This window comes from Poeciliopsis prolifica, unplaced genomic scaffold (assembly GCF_027474105.1).
Source record: "Poeciliopsis prolifica strain line A6 unplaced genomic scaffold, Auburn_PproV2 SCAFFOLD005, whole genome shotgun sequence".
Taxonomy (NCBI): domain Eukaryota; kingdom Metazoa; phylum Chordata; class Actinopteri; order Cyprinodontiformes; family Poeciliidae; genus Poeciliopsis; species Poeciliopsis prolifica.
The window spans coordinates 17,129,155-17,139,462 of record NW_026562380.1 but is presented as its reverse complement, the minus strand read 5'-3'; the positions used below and the strand labels follow the sequence as shown (position 1 = coordinate 17,139,462).

General features: G+C 41.8%; 1 protein-coding gene across 4 annotated transcripts in view; it reads right to left on the bottom strand.

Moving 5' to 3' along the window:
- Positions 1-1,157: 1,157 nt before the first annotated feature.
- Positions 1,158-10,308, bottom strand: part of slc8a1b (solute carrier family 8 member 1b) — a 132,164-nt gene continuing 123,013 nt past the window's right edge. For all 4 annotated transcript variants that reach the window (XM_055029301.1, XM_055029303.1, XM_055029300.1 and 1 more), the window contains 2 exons: positions 7,279-7,382; positions 1,158-7,160 (listed from right to left, as the gene is read on the bottom strand). In XM_055029301.1, the coding sequence (XP_054885276.1) occupies positions 6,888-7,160; positions 7,279-7,382 (377 nt within the window). In that variant the 3' untranslated portion in view covers positions 1,158-6,887. The remainder of the gene's footprint in view (positions 7,161-7,278; positions 7,383-10,308) is intronic.

Below are 10,308 nucleotides of genomic sequence, written 5' to 3'. Positions count from 1 at the left end.
TATAAACGTGTAGGATGTCAATAGCAAGTACGCGATCCGGAGAGCGTGGCGGCCCACTGCATGCGTTTCACAGTGTTGGGTTTGATGTGGAGGAATGTGCTTTCTGCGCTGCTTGCTGTCCTCTCGCCAACACTGGAGGTGTTCACTTCCAGAGGAATCAAAGCGGTGCATCTTCACTCAAACGGAGCCGTCTCACGACTTTCACGTTGTTATAATTGGACTGTACATATAGAATTGAAAGATGTCGTTTCAAAAATTGTTTTTTAATTGCTGGATTGATACACACACACATTTCATTGTTTCCTCATTGTTTTGTTTGCCTGAGCAATGTGTCGCGCAGCTCTGTGATGTAGGGTTAATTACTCCGCTATCTTACAATGATTGTTTTTGAGAGCTGTGCATGTCTTGGCGAGGTACGCAGGAGGCCTGGCACCAATTCACTGTTCATTATTTAACAATATGATTCAGTTTTCCACATGCTTATTTTCAAGACGCAAAACAAATTTCATTCAGATTACAACGTATGTGGAAAAACCTCGAATCTTGCACCGGGTCAAAATTTGACGCCCAATGGTGATCAGTTTTTTTGAGGATATTTGGATAAATGGCTATTCAATATCAACTTCAACAATTCAAGTACTATATGGTGGCATGTTTTTAAAGGGGCTTTAATTTAGCAGAAGACTTTCAGTATAATCTGGTGAGGAACATTTATAAATATCAAAAATAAATGTTAAAGATGCATCGGCGTATCACATCATTTCTTAGCATTTTGAAGGGTATTTGACCTTTGGGTGGGTCAGCTAGCAAATCAAAGACTCAAAACATACCAAAGAATCCATCGGGCTGAAATGTAGAGGAATGGGCGGAGTCAATGGCCAGATCTCGAACCAGTTGAGATGTTGTGGGGTGACTTGCCCCAAGATACCCCTGAGACATCCCACGGCTGGACGCTAGGAGGGGGTAAACGTTTCCTCAGCACAATTTTAAAGAGTGGCAGATAGCTACAGGGAACATGTCAAAGAAATCACTTCAGCCAAAGGGAGCCAAAGTTAGCACCAGCTGGCACCAGCTGGTGCTAACTTTGTGCTTCAGAATACACATTTTTGTTGACATCGTCTGACGGTGCGTTCAAACCAAAGGCAGTGGACACAAGCTGTCTTTGAAACTGGGTATCCCAAACTTTATTTTACTGGACTTATCAGAAGTACCATGGAGAGCAGTCACAGTTAGTGGCGACACACATATAGAACAACTTTCTGCCTAACAAAAATTGAAAACACACATACATGCCAATTAAGAAACGAGGCATATAGGAATTATAAATCAAAGAAGGAAAAAAAAAAGAAAGATTATTGCAAACCTAACTTGTGTTATTGTTCCATTTTCCCAAAAAGAAAAGAAAAGAAAGAAAACACACACACACCAAATCAGCAAACGTGAAGTTTCTCCGACTACACCGTGGGAGAGGCAAAAGAAGGACAAGGCAGAGTGCATTAAAGAAAGAGGCAATTTGAGGGATTAAAAATGAAATGTGAACGCGGAAGGCTTTAGCAACCAAGGAATCGAACAGATGGTTCAAAATAAGACAGATGGGGTTCTTAAGTACAGATGAGCGACTCTTTGAGACAGAAAGACCATTGAGGACACATGCAGGACATGTTGTGCGTAACTAGATAAAGGGGTACAAGACAGAAAAATCGGGTGGGTGGGAGTCAGCAGTGGAGATACTGCTGAGTCGGCGTGGAAAGCAGCCAGGCATGAAGGAAACGCGACGCGGCCTGATATCGACGGCAAACACAAAAACGACAACAACACCCGGCTGGAAAATGAAGGGCGCAGGAAACAAGACAGTCGAGTGAAGGAAAACAAACCCAAGAGAGAGAGATCCGAGTTGGTGGAAAGGAGAAACAAGGCAGAGAAAAATACAAGTTTTTAACTTCTCCAAAAAGGCAATATATGTCATTCTTGAGTGTAGCGAGTGTCCTTCCGTTTTAAATAAATATGTTGAATTAATTCTCTATGGTTAGCGTATGGCCATATAGGTCATCCCACTCATAACACTGTACAGTATATACACAATATGATTTCTTTAAAGACAAAATAACATTTAGATGTACATACAGTATTCTTCATCTGTCAGAATACAGCCATGGTATTAAAAGTAGCAAGCCATGTATTTCTTCCCTCTTGCCCCCCATTTTCTTTCTTTTTTTTTTTTTAAAGGTTTTATTTTTATTTTTTACAAATAACCCATGCAACTGTCATATAGATTTAAGATATACAACTCCGTTATCTCCTCTCTCATTCAATAACAGCAGATATTGCCTTTTCTACTTAATTTTTTTTAAAAACATAAATCTCGGTTAATGATAATGTGCAATTCATTCAGAGACTCTGCAGCTTTGTTTGAATCAACAACAAAAAAACTAAAAACCAAAAAACAATCAAACAAACAAAAAAAACCAAAAGTTAGCTCTACACCAAACCGGTAACCAAGAAGAAGATCAACGGAAAGATCCAAAATCTGTACAACATTCAGACTTCTTCCCGTCAAACACCATAGGAATGGGATACGATTCTCTATAACTATGTACAGGCATGTCATCATTCATGCACAGTGTCAACAAGTAGCACATCGACATTCCAAAACATGGAAAACTTGGCATAGGGGGAAACGGTGGCTTTTTCTGGGGAGGAAATTGAACAAAGACTACTGCCTGTTTTTGGTTACTTCTGGCAGGACATTTAGAAAGAAAGAAGGAGGAAGGGAATGAAAACACACGAGGACAGATAAGACTTCGTAACAATACACATGCTGGGCAGAAGGAGTCCGTTGTCTCAACTGGCCCAGAAATCAATGTATGGCTGTAACTTCATTATTTATTTATTTTATTTTCCACCTTTGTTCCTCCACGTATATATTTTTTTTGTTGTTGTTTCGTTCTGTCTTCTCTTCGTTAGCGTCCCGCAGTTTGATTTGTTAAACGTTACTTTAAAGGTAGAAAATAACTCTTGGTAACTTTCTTTTGATTGATGTATTTTTTTTTTCTTCTTGAAATCCCAGCAGGACATGTCTTTGCTCGTCTCCCGCCAGAGGGGGGCGTCCGTCCTCCCGTCCTTTCTCCCCCCTCGTTCCTTTGACTGTCCAGTGTTGCATGTATTTATTTCTCAGTCCGTCAGACAGTCGGTCAAGTTAAGGAGTGAATTAGGCAACAGAGACGTATCAACTTTTACATTAGTAGCAACATTATTAATGGTTAACAACTGATTCGACACCACTGGATTATTATTATTATTATTTTTTAACAAGAACATTGTAATTACTGTGTAAATCAGTCAGAACAAAATATTTGAAAAAATCTTGTTTACAGCAAAAGCAGCTGCGCTCGCGAATCGGTTCTGCGGCCGTTTCGCTTGGCAACATGAAGCAGTGCAAGGTTTTCTCCTTCATATTAAAATCTTACTATTGAAAAGCAAAAAAACCAAAAAAAAACAAAAACAAAAAGCCCAAAAATGACTGCAGCCTGCAGCACGTTTGTTTTGTGTTCTGGCCGAGAAGCAAACTCGAGAGCTATTGCAATTATTCAATAAGAAAATAGAAGAATAAATTAAAAGAAAGAAGAAGAAAAAAAAAAACAGCCCATTTGGTATTTACAGATTTGCTGGTTGCCGCTAAACATTTTCTAGCCAGTAAATTAGCTTCCTCGCTCTGATGGTGTGAACCGCTCCCATTAGCTTCACGTTAGCCAAGGCCGCCAGTCAAAGTGGGCATAGATGAAACTGTGTGCAACGATGCTGGTGTTGCAAGAGAGAGCGCTCGCCTTTCAGCCAAAGAAAGACGTTTGCTTCTGCTAAAATTGTGCAACAACAACAAAAAAAAACAATAAAAAAAAAAAAAGCTGCATTGCTGCAAGTGCTTCGTTGCTGTAGACTCTCTGCAGCGTCTAAGAAAATTCATGTCTTGAAGTCATTTAAAGTTAATGCAGCTTTTTACATGTTTTGTTGGGGTTTTTTTTTGTGTGTGTGTTTTTGCACGTGCTAGCATAACTTCATTTTAAGTCGTTTACAGTGTATAAACCTTCAGCTCCATGCCAGTGAAGAGACAAATACATAAAAATCGACCTGGAAAGGTTTAAACAACACCCATTTCCTGCAGCTCCTTAAAGAAATGTGATAGTATATTTGGTGTTTTTGGAAAGAGATGTTGATTAGAAAACCATTTACTGGATGGGTTACAAATATTTCTGATAGAAAGATGTCCCTTTGGCAAAATAGGGGTAAACTGCCACTCCAAAGGCTTCATACGACACCTGCTGTCTAATGCAGAGCTTTCCATATTCCAGAGTTGGGTTGGTTTTTGTATCTTTTTTCTCCGCCATTTTGTTTCACGAACACAAGTGGCTGTGTGAGCCAGGTTGTAGGATCTTTATCCCATCAAATGTCCTCTACTGTCAGCTAATTGCCTACAACTCTACTCAGTTATTTCATAAAACTTGGAACGTTTGTATTGTCCTTCAAAAGTTTCTGGATTTACATCCAATGAATGCCTCCACTCCACTCTCACTGGCATCGACAAAAAAAAATAAAATAAAAAATCACTCCTAAGTTTACAACGGTTTACATCTAGACCGGACTAATTATTTTACAGATAAAGTTTAAAATACTGGTTATTGTACATCGACTAAAAAAAACAAAACAAAAAAATCTCACATGGGAAATACTTGCCAATTAAGTTGCATACAGTAGTGCTATAGTACAAGAGTGTATACACTGAGATCCTTATGGTTGTAGCTGAATAAATAAAATAACAGTCTGAAGTCTAAACTTCTCACAGTCAAATTAGGCTTATTAATATTTCGGGCTCCTCTTTTTGATGTGAAGTTTAACACCAACATCGAATGGTCATCGTTTTAATGTGTGGTTTTGGATGAGATTTGCAAAGTCTGGTAGGTAGAATGAACGGACAGTAAAGCTAACGCTTTAAAGTTTTTTTTTTTTTTTTGCCATTTGGACCACTGCCTCTGCAATCAGCCAATGAAATCTTTCTCTTAAGCTTCCTTAGAAGTGTGCCAAATTTCAAATTTCGTCAAAGTACTAACAGAATTTATTGGACAAGCATTTGGGTCCTACATTATTAAGTAAAACTGGACTTTTTTTTTTCTTCTGTTTTTAGAATTTTACCAGTGAATCGGAGACATAAAGGTCTTATGTCCAACAGTCTGAACATATAAACACCTCATGCTGAAATTATTTATCATCATCACCTTTACGAGGCAACAACCTGGTTATTAAAACTGTGCATTAGCCGTTGTTTCTTCTATCAACCGGCTTTTATGTTTGAACTAAATATTCGGTCTCAAAAATTAGACACGCAAGAAAGAAATGGCCGCTGCCTTGTAGCTAAACTCCGTCCATCATCATGTGACATCGCTCCTCACCGTTGACCAATGTACGTCTAAGAATGATAAACCCAAAGCCGGAATCAGGAATTAGCGTTTTGTTGTAACAAAGCCCTTGATATTAGAAGTATTCAAATAGTTCACCGAACAAGCGGGTTCCTTAGGAGACGGGATTGTTGTCCGAACTTGTTTAGAGAGTCGAACCGTCGAACAGATTCGACAGAAAGTCCATCAGGTTTTGCAGATATTTGCATGAATGATTTTCAATGATTTCACTGAAATATGGTTGCGGAAATCTCAACTGTGGACAAATAAGACGCTCCCACAGAGTTGGAAAAAAAAAAAAAAACAAATCTAGAAGATTAACTTTGATATTAATGCGACGACTATGGTTTCTCTAACAGTTTTCAACGGTAGAGTGGCCGGTGCGTCTTCTCAGACGTGGCCTTATTAAAGGTAAAAGCACATTAACCCCCACCACCAACTTTGATTGAGAAAGGACCTTAAATCATTTGCATCTACAGTATAAAGCAACAAAAACGGAGGGCCCTTCGGCGGGGGTCGAGGCGTGCAGCGTTGACCAAGACATTCAGAACCAAATCGATGGAATTGAAATGTGCGTCTGCCTCAGAGTATTTACACGTGCCGCCCCGGCGATGATCAACGTTTCGCCACACGTGACGGGGGCCCCCCACTCCCAGAACAGAAATCCCCGATTCAGCATTTTCTACAAGCCGCGAGAGTCAAGAGGACCTCAAGTACAATAGCATGTTCGTCTTACGCAGCAACAGCAAAAACGAGAGGCATTTTTAATTTTTTTTTTTCACAGTAGTTCACCATCGTCCTAAGCACACCAACACGCCCTCATGCTCCTGCAGAAACACACAGATGGCCGTCGATAATTGGATGTGGTCGAGAATCCGGTTTGTTCTTACTGTGTTATGCTCGCGCTGACATTTAAAAATTCTTTTTTTATTTTTTTGGAGCCGGACACGAGAAAATCAATGCTCCAACTTGCGGAGGTCTCCTGTTTAGGCCACATCGTCACACTTGGAGCACTGATGATCGCGTTGGATATTTGGATTATGTCTGATTTATCTGGAGGGAAAGACATTTGTCATTTGGTCAAGACAGCGTGATGCGTGAGGATTTGTGGAGTAAGGGGAGAAATGTTGGGGTTGTTTTGTATTACTTTTTGCCATCAGTTGAGTAATTTCTGTAGTGGCTTTAATTCTCAAGTATAATGTTCTTCCGCCCGCCTTTGCTTCCTTTCACTACGTTTTTAGATTCTTGAGCGCGTCTGAAAGTCCTTCACCTGTACATACATCCATTCATTTGTCATTTAACGTATTGCACTGAGGGAAGGAGTAATAGATCAACAAGACAACCTTAAATTTCCAAGAATCCATTCCATTATTTTCCCTTTCTTCTATCCTTCCGGTTCTTCTGTCCCACCCTTCTCTTCGGGATCTTCCGCTCGCTCTCTTAAAAGCCTTGGATGTGGCAATAGGCCTCCAGTGAGGAGAAGAGGATGTAGAGAAGCCACAGGCTGAAGAACAGCATGGTGGTCAGGACCTTCGCAGTCCGGGGCCCGCCGAGCTCCCCGCCGATCTCTGGCCGCCGCCGGTACATCAGGGTGGCGACACAGATGAAGGCAAATATGGTGAAGAGTGTGACGGAGAAAGCCAGAGTGCCGGGGTCGACCTTAAACTCGTGGCCCTTGCTGTTGTGGTAGATGGCAGCAATGGACCACGCCACCTACCAGATAGAGGCAGACACAAACTCAGTGACGTGGAACACACTTAGGTTTTTAGAAAAGTGTAGCGACAAAGGCAAAACCGCCAAAGAGAAACGTTGACATTAGCTCCGTTCTCACCCCGATGCCCAGGAACACGTTGACGGCATTGGAGCCTGTCACGTTGCCAATGGAGGCGTCTGCATACTGGTCTTGTATGGCTGCAACTTTACTGGCAAATGTATCTGTGTGGAGAGACAGAATAAAAAGGAAACAGATTGGAGAAAACTCACCAGGCCACTTCAGGCAAAAGTATAAATATAAAAATTTTACAATAAATCCCAGGTTTTGTATCAGCTTCCTACAACACGGATATCATCAGGATATGGAGCTGAGGGTTTTCTATTTTTTGGGAGTTTTACTGCAACAACAGTGGCCAGGTAAGAATGACTGAAGGAATAACGTGAGAAGAATAAAGAATGAAAGACACGACGGAACAAAAAGTGAGCAAGCGGCGAAGGAATGAAATAAGGCAATAAAACTGGAAGGATATAAAGAAGCAATGAAGGGAGCTGGGAAGGACAGGATGTAAGAAGGACACATTTAAACAAAAGGGCAACAGATAAAGTCTGAAAAATAGAAACGTTTGTCCATATTCTCAATTTCTTTTTCCGAACTTACAACCCAGAAAACGGCCAATCAAATTTTATGATTGTCCAAATTTTACCCCAGTCTGCATAAGAACAAGAAAACCAGGCTTGACAGAGCCTAACACTGAATTTCACATCCTTCATCCCAATATAGGAGCATCATGCAAAGCCAGACACATGAATATACACAAGCCTTATACATATCAGTTAACTTCATTTTAGTTATCTGAAACATACATTATGTATTTATATACACCAACACACCCTGCATGGTACAATATAGTGGCACCAGCTTCACATTAGCTCAGCTTTAGTTCCACAGTCCTAATTCGGGTGAGCCAATTTCCAAATTCAAACAGGAAAGATCAAATTAGGAAACCACAGTCTTGTAGACGGCTGTCCGGGTGAGAAGGGATTCATTGGCCTAATCAATAATTTAGAGGGATGAATCTCCATTTTCATAGGCAAACAATTTTTGGCCGGGTGGCTAAAGAGTTTTCCCTCCTCAGCCCCAAACGCTCCTCTGAGCTTCATGTCTGCCAAGCTCTGAGGGGGGGAAGGGAGGCTCTTCATTACTTTACTGACAGAATATGTGAAGGCGCTGCCAAATCTTGACAATAGGCTTTTTGGGTGAACAAATAGCCAGTCAGCACTCTTTCTCTCGCTAATTAGCCAGCCGCGCCATTGTTGCAGGAGTTTCCATCTTGTTTTCATCCGGCCAAGGCAGAGCGAGGAGAGAAAGGCAACGTAACAGCAGAGAGGTGAAGGAAGAGAAGATGAATAAGAGCTTCCTGGCAGCGACAGCCAAGTTGGCATTTGCAGTGAGATGGAAAAAGAATGGCCGGAAGGACAGCGCGCAAACGGAAAGCGAGGGTCAAGACAACGGACTAAAATAGACAACGGACTGCCTCTCAATGCACCTCGATGCTTTCAGAGCCATTCCGGTTTGGCCTGACCGTGGCTCTGTTTGCGTCAAGTCCGATGTACCGTAAGCCCGCACGTGTGCGAGCTCCAGAAGAGAAGAGGCTGCGTAAACAGCGCTTGTGTGTTTCTGAACAAGGCCTCCTGGGTCCGATCCGACGCCATGCCTCCACCAGCTGGCAAAGGCTCGCGAGTGTGTGCTTCAGTTGCTCTTGCGAGTGCCTGTGAGCCTGATTTGAGCGTGGGAGAGTGTGTGGGTGCCTGCATGTTCAGTCGCTCACTGCATGTTTGTGCAAAGCGGCTTTGACTCTGCGGCTCCTTCTGTGACAGTACGTCTCCCAGGAGAACTCCCTGCCCTTTTCCTCCTCTACCTCGCCGTCCGCCCCCTTGCCTGCGTCTCCTCCCTCTCTCTTCCCGGTCTTCTTTTCCCTGTTGCCTCCTGAATTGGAAGGAGACGCTTGGGAGTGTTTATGTGCTGAAGCTAATCGTTTTTTTTTTTTTGTTGTTGTTTTTTTTTATTTTGGGTTGTGTTATTTTCCTCGTCTTAAAATCGGCAAAAACATTTTGCGCCTCAAAATTCAAATGTGAAGGATTTATCTTATCTGAACAAGGATTGCAAGCATCATCTTTTCTTTGTGACCTTTTATGAGTTGTATAAATAATTTAACCTTTTCTTTTCTTATTTTGAAGACAAATGGTCAACACTGTCCCCTTCCTAAAATAATTCCGAAGTCATCTTTTGGTTAAAAAAAGTTTAGGGGATATTTTCCCCGCAAACAGAATTAGCTGGTTATTGATGGAATATGTTTTGCTCTTTTGTAGCAAGTGCATTACTCTTGAGGTTTTCTGGTATTATTTCTCTTTTAAATCAAATTGCATTTTCTGAATTGGTGGTTGAGAAAAGTCTCTTGACTTAAATGTTTTTTTTTTCAGAGCTACAATTTTCTGAAAATTGTGACGTTTTCTTGCCCCCATTGCTCACCTCTATTTTCTGAAAGCCCCTTACAAACACAGTTTAGCCCTGAACTAATTATTGCAAACAAGGTTTTTGCCAAACTACAAACCCATTCAAGTTGCCATCTCTCTCAATTCTCTCTCTCCTTTTCCTCAGCTCGATGCGCGTGTTTATGCGCATCATCTGAGCTAACTGTGATACACGAGGTTAATCATCTCGGAACCGCAGCACAGGATGGGTTTTATTAACTTTAATGGCCAGGGCTCGGTCTCTCTGTGTCGATGTGTGTGAGCTTGTTTTTGTGTGCGTTCTCTTAATCAGGCCGACGGCCTCAGGAAGGCGACAGCACTTTTCATTGCTGTTCTGAAACTCTGCCGACCGTGTGCACATCTGTTTGCAGTCGACTTTCTGGCCTCTTCTGGCTGATGTATTGGTCTGTGAACCCGGCTGTTGGCAGGTCTGCATTTTTCTCTGGATGTGCACATGTGTGTAGGATGCACACAACACATTACCTTCATCCTCCGAGTAGGAGGACGGACCACCTGAGTGCAACTTGACGAATGGAGCTGCGCTACCAAAACGCTGTGCTGCAGTTGTTGTGTTGGCATTTCTCGGCTCACATGGTTCGCAGGTAAACGTGTCGGT